Genomic DNA, 19,218 nt, shown 5'->3' with positions numbered 1-19,218 from the left:
GTGAAAACAACTCAGTTTCAAATGGCTTGGGGCTGATACACATCACATCTCGAGTAAGCTTGGTGTTTGGATCAGAATCAAAACACAAGTCTTCTGAATTTTAATCAAATGCTTTTTCTCTCCTGCCCAAGTGAGTTTATTTTTGTTCTTTTCCACGGTTTCTTTTGTAGGGGTTCAGCTGTTGCAAAAATAATTGGTAATAATGTCAAGAAACTTCAGAAGTTTGCCTCCACAGTGAAGATGTGGGTCTTTGAAGAAACAGTTAATGGCAGAAAACTGACAGACATCATAAATAATGACCATGAAAATGTAAAATATCTTCCTGGACACAAGCTGCCAGAAAATGTGGTAAGACTTTGGGGTGAAACGTACATTGGTTCATTCCGCAAGTTATGCTTGGTGGAGCAGCATTGGGACTTGGAACTGGGAAAGCTGCTTTTCTTTTCCCCAGTTCCTTTCCACCAATTGGTTGGTTGATTTTGGTTTTTCTGACTCTGAAAATGGGTTTCCTATTAGTGTGCCAAGGATGCCTTAACAAAGTGCCAGACTGGTACCTTAAACAACAGAAATGTATCTTTTGTAATTCCGGAGGTTTTGAGTGTGAGATCAGGGTGTTGATAGGGTTGATCTCTTGAGGTCTCTCTCCTTGGCTTGTAGATAGCATCTTCTGTATTTTCACATGGTCGTCCCCCTGATCCTGTCTCTGTCATAATCTCCTCTTATAAAGATAGCAGTCATATTGGATAAAGACCCACCCCAATGACTTAAGTTAATTACCTCTTTAAAGACACTGTTTCCAGATACAGTCACATTCTGAGTACAGCCCATAACAGGCTTCCTCCTTGGCATTCAAAGTGCTAGCCACGTCTGGAACTAGCGAACTTGCCTTAGGCTGTTCATGCTCCCCAAGTAGCTCCTGGTATACCCTAAGTGCATGAGATCAGCTTGCTAGGACAGCTAATGCATTGGTCTGTAATTAAAGTCAGGGTTAAGGCCTAAATTACGGAAGGAGATAGAAGAAAATGGGAAAATGTAAGATTGACAGTTTAAATTCAAGCTTATTAAGTCTGGGAGAGAAAAATACAGGTTATTGCCTGACCTCCTTCTATTGACTTGCGGAGGAAGAAAGAAATGAGCTTGGGGAGTGAAAAGGGTGTACCCTGCTGCTTGTCTGAATGGAATTGATGAACTTCTTCTGTTGTCAGATTCACCCCTTTGTGCTTTTCTATCATGATCTCTTTGAAAACCAGACAGTTGTGGCTGTCTGATTCCTATGGTTAACCCAGGAAGCTCATCTCCTGTGTTAATGAAATACCCTTTACTGCATATATTCACTCACCAAACCTTATAAGCATGCACTGTGCATGCAAAGCGCAATGTTGGGTGCTGGGGACAGAAGGAGGAATAAGACAGTGTTGCTTTCCTCAAGGAACTGAGCAGGGGAGACCAATCTCTAAATCAGTAAATGTGGGGAAGTTTTAGTTACAGTATTTGTTAGTGTCAAGTACCGTGCTAAGCAATACATATAGTCTAATTTAATCCTCTCAATAACGCTCTTAGGTTGATACTACTGGTTTTCCTATTAGGATGATGATTTTGATTATGTAGTGGAGGAAACCAGGACTCAGAGAGGCTAATGAACTTGTCCAGGGTCACACAGCTAAGGGCTACGGTTCAGACTGATTCCTGGTGGACTCATCCCTAAGCATGCTGAATCTATTGCCTTCCAGACAGTGATGACTTTCTGCTCTGGACTCAGGTGGGCCAGCATTTCCCTACAGTGATTCCTGGTGCAGTTGGTGGGGGAGGAAGAACCTTTAGGGTTGTGAGCTTAGAAGTTAAGTTGTCCAAGTATCTGCTGGAGAGAATGAAAGAGGCGGCTGTTTCCACTCCAATGGAAGGCCTCTGGGGTCATCTCTAATCCATTCTTGGGTCAGATCATTCTTTTGAGCTTCACTTTTCTCATTTTTATCAGAATTGGTTGTCCCCTCCCTTCGGTAAACTACATGTTTCATTGTTATATTCCTTCCACGCTGCCTGGTGCCAGTCCCTTGTGCACCTGTCTGTCTACCTCCGCATGCCCTCAGTGTGTGACCTTGCTTTCTGGTTCTTCATTCACCCACAGTCCCTAGCGCAGTGCTTTTCCTCCAGTGGATATTCAAGGAGTGTTGGGGGAAGTGAATCTGCTGAGTGGTTCTGTGAAGCTAGAGCCTCTGCTGTGAACAGGGAGAGTGTGGGGGAAGGAACTGACACAGAGGAGTTGAGAGAGCCTGCCCCCCATATGACTGACTCCACCACCCACCCCTGGTCACTGGGTATGGACAGAGGCAGGAGAATTCACTCCCAGAACGCTGCTGATGTCTAATAGATCTCTCGAACCTATTCTTCCTGTTTAAGTGAAAGTTTTGACCAACATGTCCCCAGTCCCTCACCCTCCAGCCTCAGGTAGCCACCTAAAAGACCGGTTTTTAATCATTGTTTTTCTTTCCAGTTCAAACAGGAGAGGTTTGTTGCGTTTCCGTCAACACAAGCTCACTGTTTATGCTGTCATTTGATGTGCTGACTTCAGACTGAGACTTTTCTGCGTGAGACCCCCAAACTGCTGCCCACCTGACCCTTCCCCAGGTCCACACTCATCATGTGGCCCCTCCCACATGGGAGCCTTCTGTTACAGTGACTTCACCATGCCATTGCCTGCTCACTAAAAACTGAGCCCTTCTGGGTTTACGATTTCCCTTTAGATCTGAATGAAAATAATGTTCATTATTTTCTGAAGGCCGGGTGCAGTGGCTCACACCTGTAATCCCAGCACTTTGGGACCAAGTGCAGTGACTCACTCCTGTAATCCCAGCACTTTGGGAGGCCGAGGGGGGCGGATCACTTGAGGTCAGGAGTTCAAGACCAACCTGGCCAACATGGCAAAACCTCATTTCTACTAAAAATACAAAAATTAACCGGGTGTAGTGGTGCACACCTATAATCCCAGCTATACTCAGGAGACTGAAGCACGAGAATTGCCTGAACCCAGGGGGTGGAGGTTGCAGTGAGCCAAGGTTGCGCCGCTGCACTTCAGCGTAGGCAACAGAGCAAGACTACATCTTTAAAAAAAAAAAAAGGAATGCTCCGTCTAAAAAAAAAAAAAAAAGAAAAGAATGCTCATTATTTTCTGTAATTGCAGAATGGTTGATCCTGTTTTCTAGCTCTGTTTCCAGAGCCTGTGTTTGGAGCTCATCAAGGTAGAGGACTCTTTTGCACCCCTGTTCCAGCTTCAGCCAGTGACACCAGGATTTAGATTCCAGCACCCCCATGAAATATAGTTGCCATTGCCGCTCATCTTCTGCCTGCTTTTTAAAAAACTGCTTCACTTAGATATAATCCACAGACCATAAAATTCAGTGACTTTTTTCGTATATTTACATAGCCATGCAGCCATCACTACAGCCAATTTTAACACATGTTCATCATCTTGAAAAGAAATCTTGTACCCTTTCCTAGTTACCCCCTGTTGTCCCCAATTGTCCCACAGCCCTAGGCGACCACTAATCTACTTTCTATCTGTATAGATTTACCTATTCTCAATGTTTCATATAAATTGCATCTTACAATATGCGGTCTTCTGTGACTGGCTTCTTTCACTTCGCATGTTGTCAAGCTCCATCCATGTTGTAGCGTGTATCAGTGCTTCGTTCCTTTTTATGGCTGAATACGATCCTGTTGTATGGATGTCCCACATTTTGTTTACCCGTTCATCAGTTGATGGTCATTTGAGCTGTTTCCTCTCTTTGGGTGTTGTGAATAATAACTTTATGTACAATGTGAACCTTTATATACAATGTTTTGTATGAACATATGTTTTCAGTTCTTTTGTGTGTATACCTAGGAGTAGAGTTAACTTTTTGAGGAACTGCCAGACTGTTTTACAAAGTGGCTGTACCATTTTACATTCCTATCAACAGTGTATGAATGTTCCAATTTCTTCACATTCTCACCAGCACTTGCTGTTATCTGACTTTTTAATCCTAGCGGGTGTCTCATTCACAGTTTTGAATTTCATTTGCCTGATGGCTAACCATGTTGAACATCTTGTGCTTATTGTTACTTGTATATCTTTGGAGAAAAGTGTATTCAAATCCTTTGTCCATTTTAAAAATGGATTGTCTTTTTATTATTGAGTTATTCAAATTCTTTATATATTCTAGATACAGGTCCCCTTTCTTCACAAGTATTTTCTCCTGTTCTGTGGGTTTTCTTTTTACTTGCTTGATGGTATCCTTTAAAGCACAAAAGTTTTTAATTATGAAGTCCAATGTTTACCTTTTTACTTTGCTGTGACCTCTTTGAGTATAGTTTCTTGCATAGGTCTGTATTCACTAATGTCTTCTCAGCACCTGAAATAGTGCCTGGCATTATTGGTGGTCTGAATAAATGCCAATGATAGTGGAAGTGGTGAGGAAGAACAAACTAGGATGAAGAGTTTTGTTTCAGTGCTTTAGGTGGTATCACATGGAAAATAAGGTTAGGGCAAGACTTAAAAAAAATTAATCATTTACATTTGGGAACTAGGGTTGGGGTAATACCTATTAATTTTTGCTGAAAGTCTTCTGAAAATTAAAATATCAGTTCAGTGGGAAGCCTCAGTGTTAACTCTTTTCCTCCCTGGGTTTAACTCTTTGATTTCATTAGAGGAGTAGTTTTCCATGGTGATCATCAAATTTTAGTGTTCATCAGATCGCTGAGAGAGCTTCCCAGGGATACGTGGGCCCACTCCTATAGTTTCTGATTCAGTAGGTTTCAGGTGGGGTCCCTGAATGTGCATTTCTCACAAGTTCCCAGGTAATGGGGATGCTGTTGGTTCAGGAGCCATGCTTTGGGAACCACAGGAGTACATAATAAATTGATATTATTGGTGTTGTACTGGGGAATCCAGGCGGTGGATAGCTGTTTTTACAGAAGTAGCCTTACCAACAGCGGCATGTTTACATAAGAATCATCAGATAAGGTCCTCTGTCTGAGGGTCGTATTTCTGCATGTAGAGCCAAGTATGTGAATTTCACCTAAGATCTTGGCTGCAAGTGAGATGAGGAGAACAGAAGGGAATTACAGTATTTTTGAGCCTCTACCATGTCCCAGGTACGACAGTTGCTGTGTTTTTTGCTCCTGGTGTTGTCTTGAATCTGAGTACACACATCCCCCAGAGAGTGTAGGTGAGTTGCCATGGCGTCCGGTTAGCTGACTGGCAGTAGAGGCTGGCCGTGATGCTCTGCGCAGAGCATCACGGCAGCTGGACCATTGTTAAACCATACCATTCTCATTAGGAACCAGAATTGTTTCAGCATGTAGATTCATACAGACTTGAGGTAGAAATAACTGTGGTGGCCCTAAGAGATTAGATAAAAATGAGTGCAGCCTTGGTATCTTTTATTTGGCTTATCATTGTTTTATCTGTCTTTACTATGATGTTGGTACAAAAAGGTTTGTGGTAAGATTCATGGATTTTAGGGGGAAGAGTCTGCATTTGAATGACAGGAATATTCTTATAATACTATATTTAAAAGATATGAGTATTACTTTAATTCTGTAAATACAATTTTAGATCTTTCCATAGGCTCAAAACGGCCTTGGAAGGAATGTACCAAAATATCGATAGTGATTATTTCTGGTGCAGAGAGGAGCAGTTCTTATTTTCCTACTTAGATGTTTTTTCTTCACACTTGATCCAGTGAGCCTATTTATAGTCATGAATGAATGGAGAAAGCGTTTTAATCCTAATTGCTTTTAAAGACCATAAAATAGCATCTTTGGAGGGTGAGGAGGTCAGTCTGTGATGATAGAAGTGAGGTCTTTTTCTCGCCCACTCTGATGACCGCAGATAAGATGTTGCTAACAGGTAAAAGCTCATTGAACACACACCATGGACAGTGATGGTGGATCCAGGAGGTACAAAAGAACCTTCAGGCTTATCCACACAGACTTCGCCAGCTTTGTTTCCAATGATTTTTATTTATTGTTAGGCTTTTATGAACTTGAAGCAAGAGCACTGGGCTCCTGAAAGTCTGGGCATTAAGCAATCCAGCCCTGAAGCCTTCGTTCTGGGTTGTTTGTCCTACTTGCCGTTGAAAGGCAAGACCTGGTGTTCTGAGTTGTGCTTCCTGGCATGTTTCAGGACCTGGAATGACGGACACTCTCAGAAAGATTTTTGGCAGGAGGCTCACAAAATCAGTCACCATTTCCAAAGCAGCTCCTGATTATTTTCAGAGCAGAAAATCGGGTAGGCGCTTAACAAAAGGTTTTATTCTGAAAGATGAGATTCACATGATCTCATTAGCTGATGAGAACTTGTTCTGATACTGCGTAAGAGGAATAATGTTCTGTGAATGGACGATGCACACCATGAAAATACAGCTCGCGTTGTGCACGTTGCTTCTGTGAGTTAAACCCCCAGTATTCCACCAAGAAGAATAAGCCCCAACCACATTGTCCTAAAGACCATCACGTTCCCTACCACCTGCAGGTTCCTCTTTGATTTATTAAGAAGGAAATGTAAGAGACAGAAGAAATCCTGACCAGCTGGCAGCTTCCTTGAGAATGGTTTGTTTGTTTGTTTGTTTGTTTATTTGTGACAGGACCTCACTCTGTCCCTGAGGCTGGAGTACAGTGGTGCAATCACAACTTTTTGCAGCCTCGACCTCCTGGGCTCAAGTGATCCTCCCACCTCAGCTTCCCAAGTAGCTGGGACCATAGGCACTCGCCACCACACCTGGTTTTTGTTTGTTTGTTTTGTTTTGTTTTTGTAAAGACGAGGTCGCACTGTGTTGCTTAGGCTGGTCTCGAGCTCCTGGGCTCAAGCAGTCCTCCCGCCTCAGCCTCCCAAAAGTGTTGGGATTATGGCATGAGCCACTGAGCCTGGATGGGGATGTATTTAGCAAGAGACATGGGAATAGGCCGATTCCTTAAAAGTTAAAGATTTGCAGGACACAGGTAGATTTTTCTGATGAATATGCTTTCATTTGTTAAGGTCTTTGTAGTTTCAAAACACTGTCACTCATATTACTTAATTGGAAAGTGCTCTGTGAGGTAGCCAGGTCGGAAAGGTAATTTTTATCTTCATTTTACATATGGGGTGACTGAGGTCGATGAAGCTGAGTCGCTTGCCGGAGGTCACACAACTGGTCAGTTGCAGATGTGCAACCCAGACCTTCAAACCTACATTTTTTCTCTTTGGTTCTGGTGTTTTTTCCACTTCACCATGTTGAAAATGCCCCAAAGTGGGAAAGGGAGGAGAGTGTATGTGTTAGAGGTGGATGGGGAAGAGGAGAAACAGTAGGTCCAGAGGAATAGGTTTTAATTAAATGTCAGGTGGCCAGGCTTCATATGAACCAGGGAGTAGGGTACATAAATGTCCATCTGAGCAAGGCCAGTATGAAGGGGAAGGGGCGATCGGAGTTCTTGTGAAGGCCATGGGAGGATGGGTGGGACACAGGCAAACACATGAGAGCAAAACGATGAGCTTTGCCAATCAAGGACACACAGGCCAATTATGGGTTGGCATCAAGAGGGTTGTTTTTTGTTTTGTTTTGTTTTTTTGAGACAGAGTCTTGCTCTGTCGCCCAGGCTGGAGTGCAGTGGCACAATCTCAGCTCGCTGCAACCTCCCCATCCCAGGTTCAAGTGATTCTTATGCCTCAGCCTCCTAAGTAGCTGGGATTACAGGTGTACACCACCACACCTGGCTAATTTATATTTTTAGTAGAGATGGGGTTTCGCCATGTTGGCCAAGCTGGTCTCAAACTCTTGACCTCAAGCGATCCACCCACCTCTGCCTCCCAAAGTGCTGGAATTATTACAGGCATGGGCATGGCACCTGGCCTGCATTGGGAGATTAATGGAATAGAATCAAAAAATGCTTTGTTGGAGGGGGTGGAGTCTCCAGGTGTAAGAGGAATAATGTAGCAGGTGGATTTTTTTGTAATAAATCTTCCCCACTTGTGGACTACCCAGCCTAGATTACCAATCTGGAGAAGCCTTTCCAAAGAGGAAAATAGGCAAATAGGCCTTTTGTGCCTTTGGGTCTGCCACTAACGAGGGAGAAGTACTGAGCTTTGGGTTTGATCTGCTGTATGGGGAGTGACTCTAGGTTGTCATTCAAATCAACTTAAAGCTAAATGTTTGGGCTCTTATAACTAAAGATCCAGGTAGCGTTGACTTCAGGTGTAGCCTGAACCAGCAGCTTACATGATATTAACAGGGTCCTGTTTTTCCCTCTGTTCCTCTGCTTTGCCATCCACAAAGTTGGCTTCATCCACATGGGAGCCCCGTGGCGTAGGTTCTCCCCTCACATTTGTAAACATGGATGCGGTAGTTCTAGACTTCACAGCAGCATCCCACCCTGTTCAAGGAAAGACCCATGGCTACTCCTGAAGAACAAGCAAGCGTCTGTTTCCCAGAAGACATCTGCTGGTTTCTTGTTAGCGCTGATTGTTCAATGTGCCCATTAGCTTGAACAAGAACCACCCCTGGAATGGGGTAGGGGCCAGTTTCACCCAAATGGCATGATTAAAATGGGAAGCGGTAGCTTTGGAAAGGAAGTTTAAGGAAACTTCTGCTAGAAAGAAGGAAAATGGAGGCTAGGCAATAAATTATAGAAGTCCTCCACACCTCCTGAAGGGATAAGGGAATGAAACTTCAGGATACATTTTCTTTGGGGAATCCTTTGTGTGAGGGAGTAACTCTTAGCACAGGCATTAGTCAAGGTAATAGGCTAAGATACTGCAAAAGACATAATAATGTGACAAAGAACAAGAGACTTGTCTTCCTCTCACATGGAAATATTCTAGTGCTTCGCTTTACACTATTATTCTTGGTCCCTTTTTTTTTTTTTTTCCTGTACCATCTCCTAGGCCTTGTAACCGTCACTGTGATCAAGGATAAGTTACCAAGGTTTTCAGCTCATGGGAAGGGGGAAGAGAAAGTGTGGAGGAGGCAACTCACTGTCTTGAGGGCTCTGGGCTGTCAGTGGAACCCACTTCTCCCTCTCACATCCAACAATGAGCACTTGGTCCATGGCCGTGTGTAGCTGCAAGGACTGCTGGGAAACGCAGTCCTTGGCTAGATGACCAGCGACCAGCTTACAGGTCTGTGATTATAGAGAAAGGGGAGAAGGAATTTTGGCTGGGAGTTGGCAGTCTCCATCACAACCCCCAAACTAGGTTTCCTCAGAGGCTGGCCCATTCTGAATGATGTTCCTGTGACAGACACGGTTTCCTCAGAGAAGAATCTTCATCCAAGGCCTTTCATTTTGGGAACCAGGAATGCTTAATGGGGACTGTGTCAGTTATAGTTAGGTTTAAATACATATGAAAGAAAACCTAAAATAACAGTGGTCTAAGCAAGGTAAATGCTTGTGCATTTTTCTCTCATGTAAAGACGTTTGTGGTTGGTGCAGCATCATGGCGGCAGAGACTCGTTTGATTCCACCGTTCTGCCATCTCGGCATGTGCTGTCCTCCTTCTGCTCTAAGATGACTGTCTGAATTCCAGCCATGCCTTCACATTCCCACTGGCAAAAGGAAGGAGAAAGACCTTCCAGAACATTTTCTAGAAGTCACAGGCAGCACTTCCACTGATGCTCCCTTGATCAGAACTCAGTCACGTGGTATACCTAGCTGCAAGGAGCACAGGGAAACATAGCCTTCTTTGCCGGCATTCAGGAGCCCAGCTTGAAACTAGGGGTTCTAATGCTGAGGAATAAGGAAGAACAGATACTAAGCGCAGCAAGCAGCCTTTGCCAGAGACCGTGTGCCCTGGAGTCTGCACTGCATGCCCTCACTTCTGCCGTGTTAAACTAATCTTCACCCCTAAGGAAAGAAATCGTCATAATAGCTGACATGTATTGAGTGTATATCAAGTCTCAGGCACTTTTCTGTATCAGTTAGTCCTCACAGCGGTGCTCTCAAAGGAGAGTTTAGTGTGGGATCATTTACAGAGGGGCCATGGGGTCGAGGGAATCAACAGGGGTTGGTGAAGTGCTCAGAGATTAGCAACAGCAGGAAGCCATTACCACCCCTGAAAGGATCAGGGAAAGAACACGTCACCAGCCTGAAGAGGGCTTAGAGACATGGCCTGAGAAAGGGGCTGCCTGGCAGCAGGTGCAGCTGTAGAATGAAGCCAAGCCAGAAGCACTGTGAGCCTGGGCAGAAGTGGCCCGAGGAGACCTGTCTCTCCTCCCAGCCTTTGATCTCCTGACAGTGCCTCCCATTGGCTGAAGCCCACTGGAAGCCAGAGAACAAGGGAGCCTGGGGAAACAGTTGAGAGAAAGCAGCCTCCTGGGAAAAGAATGGGGCAGAGAAGAGCAGAAAATGGATGGAGGTCTGGTGAGGTGGGAGAGCAACAGAGAGCAACCCACATAGTGTTGTTAGTGGTGCCTTTTGCAGATAAGGCATTTGAGGGGTGGAGAGGATAAGTCACCTGCCCAGCTGCTGACAGAGGCAAACCCTCTGCTTCAGACCCCCATAAGGAATAAGGAAGGCAAACCAAACACATTTGCCTTCTTTGTCTATCTGTACAGTGTTCTGCACATAGTAGGCATCTGATAAATGGTCAGTGAGGGAAACCATGTGGACAGGCATAGTTTGATATAGGAGGAGAAACTGTCTTCTCTGCCTTTTGGTTGCAGGTTGCCATCTCGAATCTCAGTGAGGCTGTGCAGGACGCAGACCTGCTGGTGTTTGTCATCCCCCACCAGTTCATTCACAGGATCTGTGATGAGATCACTGGGAGAGTGCCCAAGAAAGCGCTGGGAATCACCCTCATCAAGGTAACTCGAGTGCACGCCACCCAGGGCTGGACATTGCTCATCAGGAAATTTCATTTCCTCACACTCTCATCTGCTTGAGATGTGGAGCTGAAGGGGAAGTTGTGGCAGTTTTTCGTTTGTGTTTTTAAAGATGCCCAAAAGGCCATAAAACATACAAGACTAGTTTAGCTCAGGTTGAGAGTGGGCTGCTTTCTGTTGCAGCAGACCAGCAGCGGCCGTGATGTGAGGAGCTGTGCCGCCCCTGCCGGTCCACTCTGGGGGCTCAGCCTGCCATCTGGAAACAACCAGCAGTTTGAATTAGCTGGGAGATTAATAACCGTTAGAGCCCATTCCTGGATATATACCCTAAAGCGTGTGTTTTTAACCAGAACTCCACAAACAACCTCTGAAGGTCCACAGGGTGAATGCGGGAAGTTCATGCACTTAATTGTGGAGGAAAAAAAAATCCTTGCATTCTAACTCATTTTAACCTGTAAGTGAAATGAACATTCTCTTCATTTGTGAATGCAGCTCATAGCCAACGTTTCAGGAACAGTAGTATTAGCAGGATCTGAGACCTTGTCAATAGGAGTCACAGGGCTTTCATTTCACTTTACACCTTTTTCTGATATCTCAAGGTATCGTTTATACTCGTCACTACTTGGAAATTGTGGTAATTATTAGACCTGCCGTGACATCTTTTTCTAATTGCATTAATAAAACAGTGCATATATTACTTTATCGTAAATTTGTTTTTTAAACAAATTTCAACATAATTGGATTCCTGGGTTATTTTAGGTGTTTGGTTTTATGCCTGTGAAATTCTGAGAATGAGTCCATAAACTTCACCAGACTACCAGGGGTAAGGCCCATGTTGTTGGAAAGATTGAGAACTCCCAAGAGCGGATCACGAGGTCAGGAGATCGAGACCATCCTGGCTAACACAGTGAAACCCCATCTCTACTAAAATACAAAAAATTAGCCAGGTATGGTGGCAGGCACCTGTAGTCCCTGCTACTCAGGAGGCTGAGGCAGGAGAATGGCGTGAACCCAGGAGGCAGAGCTTGCAGTGAGCCAAGATCGCACCACTGCACTCCAACATGGGCGGCAGAGCGAGACTCCGAGACTCCGTCTCAAAAAAAAAAAAAAAAAAAAGAACTCCCGAGAGAGGCTGTGCCAGAGCATTTACAGATGAATGTTCATGAAGGCAAACCAGAGCAACCCAAATGTCATCAGCAAGAGAATAGACAAATGAAATGTGAACTATTCATTTCGGAATACTATGCAGTAAGTGAACAGAAACGAACCAGAAGTTTCATGCAACCACATGAGTGAATCTCTAAAACGATATTGTAATTCAAGACAGCACAGGTGAATGGCACCATTCTCTTTATAGACTTGAAACACCAGGGATAATGACATATAACATTGTTTAGGGACTATCCGATGTGGTAAAATAATCAAGGAAAGCAAGGGAGCGATGCATACAGCATTCAGGACGGTGGTTCACACTGGGGAGCAGGGGTAGAAGGAGGATGAACTTGAGAGGAGACACACAGGGGACTTCAGTGGTGACAGTCACATTCTATTTCTTAACACGAGTGATGAGTACATGTTGATTTTCTTCATTTGGTTCTTCTTTAAGCTGTGCATAGGCAGTATAGATGCTTACTCTTGTAAGTAGGAGACATTTTTCAAGTTGTGTAGCCATGGGACATCTGCTATCCCATGCCTCTTTGATTTGGTGGTTTGTTTTCTCCTAACTTCTTGGCATCCTTGTAGGGCATAGACGAGGGCCCCGAGGGGCTGAAACTCATTTCTGACATCATCCGCGAGAAGATGGGCATTGACATCAGTGTGCTGATGGGAGCCAACATTGCCAATGAGGTGGCTGCAGAGAAGTTCTGTGAGACCACCATTGGTAAGCACTGCCTGGGAGGGGCCCCGGGAGTCTGGACATTTGATGTTTCAACTTGTACATATTCCATTTCTGATATTTTCTGTAGTAGACTCTTCGCTGTCCCTCTTAACATTCCTAAGTGGGCATTCAGTGGGGCGGGGGTTTACGTGAGGAGGCTATTTTGTGGGACTGAAGTGTTTCAACAACCTCCAGAATGAATATAAATGAATACGGCCAAAAAGACCATTCTGACTTGCTGTGATCCAATAGTGAATTATTGAGGTTAAACACAAAGGTGCAAGGTTGCTTGTACCAAGAAACAGGTGGCTACATCCATGGTAGGGCTCCCCTGGCCTTGGAAACGCAAATTTTCTTTTCTTACAGATGCTAGTATCTGGATCCTCATTGATTCCAATGAGATCTAAACATTGGTTGAATGACCCCCATTTTCAGGTGAATAATAAGACTCAGAGAATAAATTACCTGCCCCAAGATTCCACACTACTGTAGAAGCCAGGAACAAATTTGAGTCTTCTGTTTCCTGAAATAGTAATAAGCCTTTTCTACTCTTACATATAATAGAGTAGATACACTGTTCTCACACTGACGTTATGAAAATTTTCATTTCTTTTAAAAGGGGCTTTGACAATTCATTCTCAAGTGTCCATGTACCATATTAAAGGATGCTTTGTTGGAAGAGTAATATTATTGTATTTTCAGATGCTTTGCAAAAGTTTATCTACCACTGCAGAACTTACTTTCCCCCTTGTCAAACCTGCAAGCAATATGAATCATTTCTCCTTGGCAGCTTTGTAAAAGGAAGCTCTGAGAGATGTCAGGCTCGCTTGCGTGAGATGAATGCGCAGGAAAATGTAGCTCCAGATTCTTATACCTGCCTATACATAGGACTTTTTAGGGTTTTTTGGAATTTGCTACCTTAATTTTTATTTTTAATTATGGAGGTATTTTACATGATTATTATGGAAGATAGAGATAATCGGCTGGGCGCGGTGGCTCAAGCCTGTAATCCCAGCACTTTGGGAGGCCGAGACAGGCGGATCACGAGGTCAAGAGATCGAGACCATCCTGGCTAACATGGTGAAACCCCGTCTCTACTAAAAAAATACAAAAAACTAGCTGGGCGTGGTGGCGGGCGCCTGTAGTCCCAGCTACTCGGGAGGCTGAAGCAGGAGAATGGCGTGAACCCGGGAGGCGGAGCTTGCAGTGAGCTGAGATCCGGCCAGTGCACTCCAGCCTGGGCGACAGAGCAAGACTCCATCTCAAAAAAAAAAAAAGATAGAGATAATCAAAAGAAAGCTATTTTAAAATTTTGATAGTTTTGTTATATATCCTTTTTCTCTATTTGTACAAACTATTATGTTTGTAGTAAATCATATACTGTTTAATAATTGCTTTATTCACTGAATATGTAACAAAAACCTTTCAGTCTGTTAACATACTGTACATCCTCATAACTGCATAGCATTCCATCAACAATTCCATATATTTGGACACAAAACTGTTTTTTGAAAAACAGTATTTTTTGGAGAGGAGAAGTATCACAAATAATATAAAGAAGAAAAGAATAGCCTGTGATACGACCTGCCCAGGTTGTCATTTACAAAAGTGATACACAGGTTTAAAAAAAATTTCAAGCACCATGAGAAGGTGGAAACGTAGAACTAAGATTGTAATTTCCCATCCATTTCCCTCTTCCCAGAGGGAATCACTGTTAGCAGTTTCTTTTTTGTTTTTTATAATTTCAACTTTTATTTTAGATTCCGGGGATACACGTGCAGGCTTGTTACATGGGTGTATTGCGTGATGCTGAAGTCTAGGTGATGACTAATCCTGTCACCCAGGTAGTGAGCATAGTACCCAAGAGGTAGTTTTTCAATCCTTCCCTCCTTTCTCTCCTCTCTAGTAGTCCCCAGTACCTGTTATTGCCATCGTTATGTTCATGAGTACCCAGCGTTTAGCTCTCACTTATAAGTGAGAACATGTAGTATTTGGTTTTCTGTTCCTGTGTTAACTCGCTTAGGATAATGGCTTCCAGCTGCATCCATGCTGCAAAGGACATAATTTCATTTTTTTTTTTTTTTTTTTTTGAGATGGGGTCTCACCCTGTCGCTAGGCTTGAGTGCAGTGTTATGATCTTGACTCACTGCAACCTCCAACTCCCTGGTTCAAGCGATTCTCCTGCCTCAGCCTCCCGAGTAGCTGGAATTACAGGCATGTGCCACCACGCCAAGCTAATTTTTGTATTTTTAGTAAAGACGGGGTTTCACCATATTGGCCTCCCAAAGTGCTGGGATTACAGGTGTGAGCCACCGCATCCAGCTGATTTCATTCTTTTTTAATGGCTTTTACTATTAGCAGTTTCTAAATATTCTTCTGCAAAAAATTTGTTTATATATGTATCCTAGTACATACATAAATGAATAGGTCTTATTCTTTTACAGTTAATTCTTTTATTCATCTGCAGTTTTAATGTAGCCTATGAAATTGTTATGTAATTACTTATATTTTCCCAAAAAGATTATTAACTAGTTCGTTCCGACTCAATTGTATCTGCCAGTAATCCTTTCCCAGTTCATTCTGGAAGACTAAATCTTAATCTCCAGTCTCAGTCCCTGATCCAATCCTGGCTGTAACTCTAGCCCTGTTTGTTGTAGGAAAGTTTCTAGTTGGATGCATTAGGCTTCTTTAGTTTGAAAAGACAGATAAAAGCACACAAGTTACGTTTCTTTCCCTCTGGCATTTCTTTACCTGGTGCTTCTATGCCTTGTCTGCGGGGTGGACTGTGGTAGGCACTGATGACCTGAATTAAATTAAGTAAAGCATTTCTGGGTGGAGTAGGTCATGCCTGTTATACCAGCTACTCGCAAGGCTAAAGCTGAGGATCTTGTGAGGCCAAGAGTTTGAAATCAGCCTGGGAAATGTAGCTGGGAGTTTCCAAAAAAGGAAAAAAAATTTTTTTTAATTAGCCTGGTGTGGTAGTACACACCTATAGTCCCAGCTACTCAGGAGACTGCCGTGAGAGGATCACCTTGAGGCTAGGAGTTTGAGGAAGGCTGTAGTCACTGCAATGGCTATGATCACGCCACTGCACTCCAGCCTGGGTGACAGCAAGACCCTATCTCTTTAAAAAAAAAAAAAAAATTTTAAGTAAAACATTGAAAGTGAGATAGAATATGAAAGTGGTGTTTTAAAAAGTGTTTTATATAACCTGAATTAATTAATTTTGAATTCCTGGCCTCATGGGATCCTCCTGCCTCAGCCTGCTGAAGTACCAGGATTACAGGTGCAAGCCACTGTGCCCGGCCTGTAACCTGGATTTAATCATGAGAATATCAGAATATCAGACAAGCCCAAAGTAAGGAATATGTTACAAAACAACAGGCCTATGACATCTTTGACTCTTCAAAAAAGTCAGTGTCATGAAAGACAATGAAAGGCTAAAGGAGTGTCCCAGATTAAAGAGGACTAAAGATATATTACCAAGCCAGGCGTGGTGACTCACACCTATTATCTTAGCACTTTGGGAGGCCAAGGTGGGATGATCACTTGAGCCCTGGAGTTTGAAACCAACCTGGGCAACATAATGAGATCCCATCTCCACAAAAAATATAAAAATTAGCCAGGTATGGTGACACACACCTGTAATCCCAGCACTTTGGGAGGCTGAGGCGGGCAGATCACCTGAAGTCAGGAGTTTGAGACCAGCCTAGCCAACATGACAAATGAAACCTCATCTTTACTAAAAATACAAAAATTAGCTGGGGGTGGTGGTGCATGCCTGTAGTCCCAGCTACTCGAGAGGCTGAGGTGAGAGGATTGCTTCAGCGTGGGAGGTGGAGGCTGCAGTGAGCAGTGATCGCACCACGGCGCTTCAACCTGGGTGACAGAGCAAGACCTTTTCTCTAAAAATAAAAAAGGAGACATGAGCACTAAGTGCAGTGTGGGATCCTGGATTGGGCAGGGAGGGTTGCTATGGAAGACAATGCAGAGGTGATTGGTGAGATTTGAATGTGGATTGTATGTTAGATAATAATATTATGTAAACATTACATTTTCTGTATTTGATCATTGCGGTGTGGTTATCCAGGCATCCTTTGTTGATGCATAGGGACTATTTTAAATTATGGTAGGTTCAGGAATCGTGGCCCCCTTGAGTCTTCTGTGGAGGGAAAAGATAGGGCAGCTTCAAGTCTTCAAAATCCTGTCATGGTGAACTACAGTGCCCTCTTGTGGTGAGGTCTCCCTTCGTTCTTGGGGTATACCACAGACTCGGAGACTTTTTATCCAGTCATTCCACAAATATTTTTCAAACCCTCTTATATATCAGGCATGGTGCCAAATGTCTAGAATACATAAGCTCCTTATGGATCTTCTAAGCACACAAACACATATGGAATCACGAACTAAAATAAGGGTTTTGAAGGAGTTTTATTAAATAGGTTAATTGCCTCTAAAACTTGGTGTGACAGAGAAAGGGGATTTTCCTGTCTTTGGTTTACATCGAGTTTTGGGCAGCCTTCCCACATGGGTGTCCAGCATTATCTGTTCCGTACAGGTGCCCTGAGTCCCTGCTTGCCACGTCACTGTTTATGACTGGGGTTTGTTGTTGTTGTTGTTGTTTTTGAGATAGAGTCTCACGCTGTTGCCCAGGCTGGAGTGCAGTGTAGAGATGGGATTTTTGTAGAGATGGGATTTTGTAGAGATTTTTTGTAGAGATGGGATTTTGCCATGCTGAGCAGGCTGGTCTTGAAATCCTGACCTCAAGCAATCCACCTGCCTCAGCCTCTCAAAGTGCTGGGATTACATGCGTGAGCCAACACGCTGGTTTATGACTGGTATTATATTAATAATAAAATTAGTGGGCTAGGCGTGGTGGCTCGTGCCTGTAATCTCAGCACTTGGGAAGACCAAGGCAGGTGGATTGCTTGAGGTCAGGAGTTCGAGACCAGCCTGGCCAACATGGCGAACCCCATCTCTACTGAAAATACAAAAATTAGCCGAGCATGGTGGCACATGCCTGTAGTTCCAGCTACTCAGGAGGCTGAGGTGGGAGAATCGCTTGAGCCTGGGAGGTGGAGGTTGCAGTAAGCCGAGATAGTGCCACCGCACTGCAACCTGGGCAACACAACAAGACTCTGTCTCATAAATAAATAAAGTTAGTACCTCTTATCCATGATTTAAGGTAATAAATTTTAAAAGGTACCTTTGAGAAAATATGAGATTGCTGTAAATCAAGCCCACCTTTTGGATGGACACTGTGTGTTATTTGCAGCCACAGAGGAACCCATAGACCCTACATTGTATCTATGGTAAGCCAAGAGTGTGCGTTCCCCTGCCCATTCCTGTTTGTTCACCAGCATCCCAAGCATCCAGCTGCAGACTGCTGGATTAAAGTGACTTGAGGGAGGGGCCAGTCTGCAATGTTCAGGAGCATCCTTCATGTTAGAGGCACTGAGCAGTGGGAGGAGGGACATGGTGAGGCTGTAATATGATGTAGGGGCCAGGGGCTGGTTTACCCAACCCAGATGATGCAAGAGTGTTGCAGAGTCACCTAGACAGCCTGGTGGACTGTTTAAAAAGGAAGAGAACAGTTTGCACAAACTGACATAGTTCTAACATTTGGAAAAGGGGAACTCAGCTAAATGAAAGAACAGTAATGCTACCGAGTAGCCTGTGTTTCTGAGTATTGGGTGTAGATATTGTGTTTTATTATGAAACTTTTCAGAAAACAAAAGTAGAGCAGTATCATGAACCTCACGTGCCCATCACCCATCTTTAGAAATGATTAACTGAGCCAGTCTCTTTTCATCCACTCCCCACCCTCTCTCAACCCTCAGATGGCCTGGATTATTTTGACATTGTGTCACTTCTTGGTGTAATTTTTGTTGTTGACAATCTTGCTGGTTTTTTGGCTTTTTTTTTTTTTTTTTTTTTTGAGACGGAGTCTTGCTCTGTCACCCAGGAGTGCAGTGGCGCGATCTCAGCTCACTGCAACCTCCACCTCCTGGGTTCAAGCGATGCTCCTGCCTCAGCCTCCTAAGTAGCTTGGATGACAGGTGCCCGCCACCATGCCCAGCTAATTTTTTGTATTTTTAGTAGAGACAGGGTTTCACTGTGTTAGCCAGGATGGCTTCAATCTCTTGACCTTGTGATCTGCCCACCTCAGCCTCCCAAAGTGCTGGGATTACAGGTGTGAGCCACCGCGCTGGCTGACAATCATGCTTTTTTGTGCTTTGGAAATGTATAGCTCTAATTCTGATGTATGTTTGTTTGATTTTTACTTGTTTTAACCTCTCTCTTCCCATCCCCAAGAGGTGGCATAGGATAGAGGCGCAGAGCATGGGCCCTGGCAGCCAGAGCAGTATATGGGTTAGAATTTGGGCTCTCCTTCTACCAGCTGTTTGACCACAGGCAAGTTGGCAAACCTCTCTGGGCCTCTGTTTCCCTATCTGTACATGGAGAAAATCATAATAATAAGCATGCATGGCCAGGCGCGGCGGCTCACGC

General features: G+C 43.9%; 1 protein-coding gene across 5 annotated transcripts in view; it reads left to right on the top strand.

Moving 5' to 3' along the window:
• Positions 1-19,218, top strand: part of GPD1L (glycerol-3-phosphate dehydrogenase 1 like) — a 62,972-nt gene that overhangs the window by 20,700 nt on the left and 23,054 nt on the right. For 4 of the 5 annotated variants that reach the window (XM_074030843.1, XM_005545551.4, XM_065539805.1 and 1 more), the window contains exons 2-4: positions 171-348; positions 10,671-10,811; positions 12,573-12,711. In XM_074030843.1, the coding sequence (XP_073886944.1) occupies positions 171-348; positions 10,671-10,811; positions 12,573-12,711 (458 nt within the window). The remainder of the gene's footprint in view (positions 1-170; positions 349-10,670; positions 10,812-12,572; positions 12,712-19,218) is intronic. The other variant, XM_074030844.1, reaches the window with a different exon arrangement.

Source organism: Macaca fascicularis, chromosome 2 (assembly GCF_037993035.2).
Source record: "Macaca fascicularis isolate 582-1 chromosome 2, T2T-MFA8v1.1".
Classification (NCBI taxonomy): domain Eukaryota; kingdom Metazoa; phylum Chordata; class Mammalia; order Primates; family Cercopithecidae; genus Macaca; species Macaca fascicularis.
The sequence above is the reverse complement of the archived record's forward strand: the minus strand, read 5'-3'. Positions and strand labels throughout refer to the sequence as shown.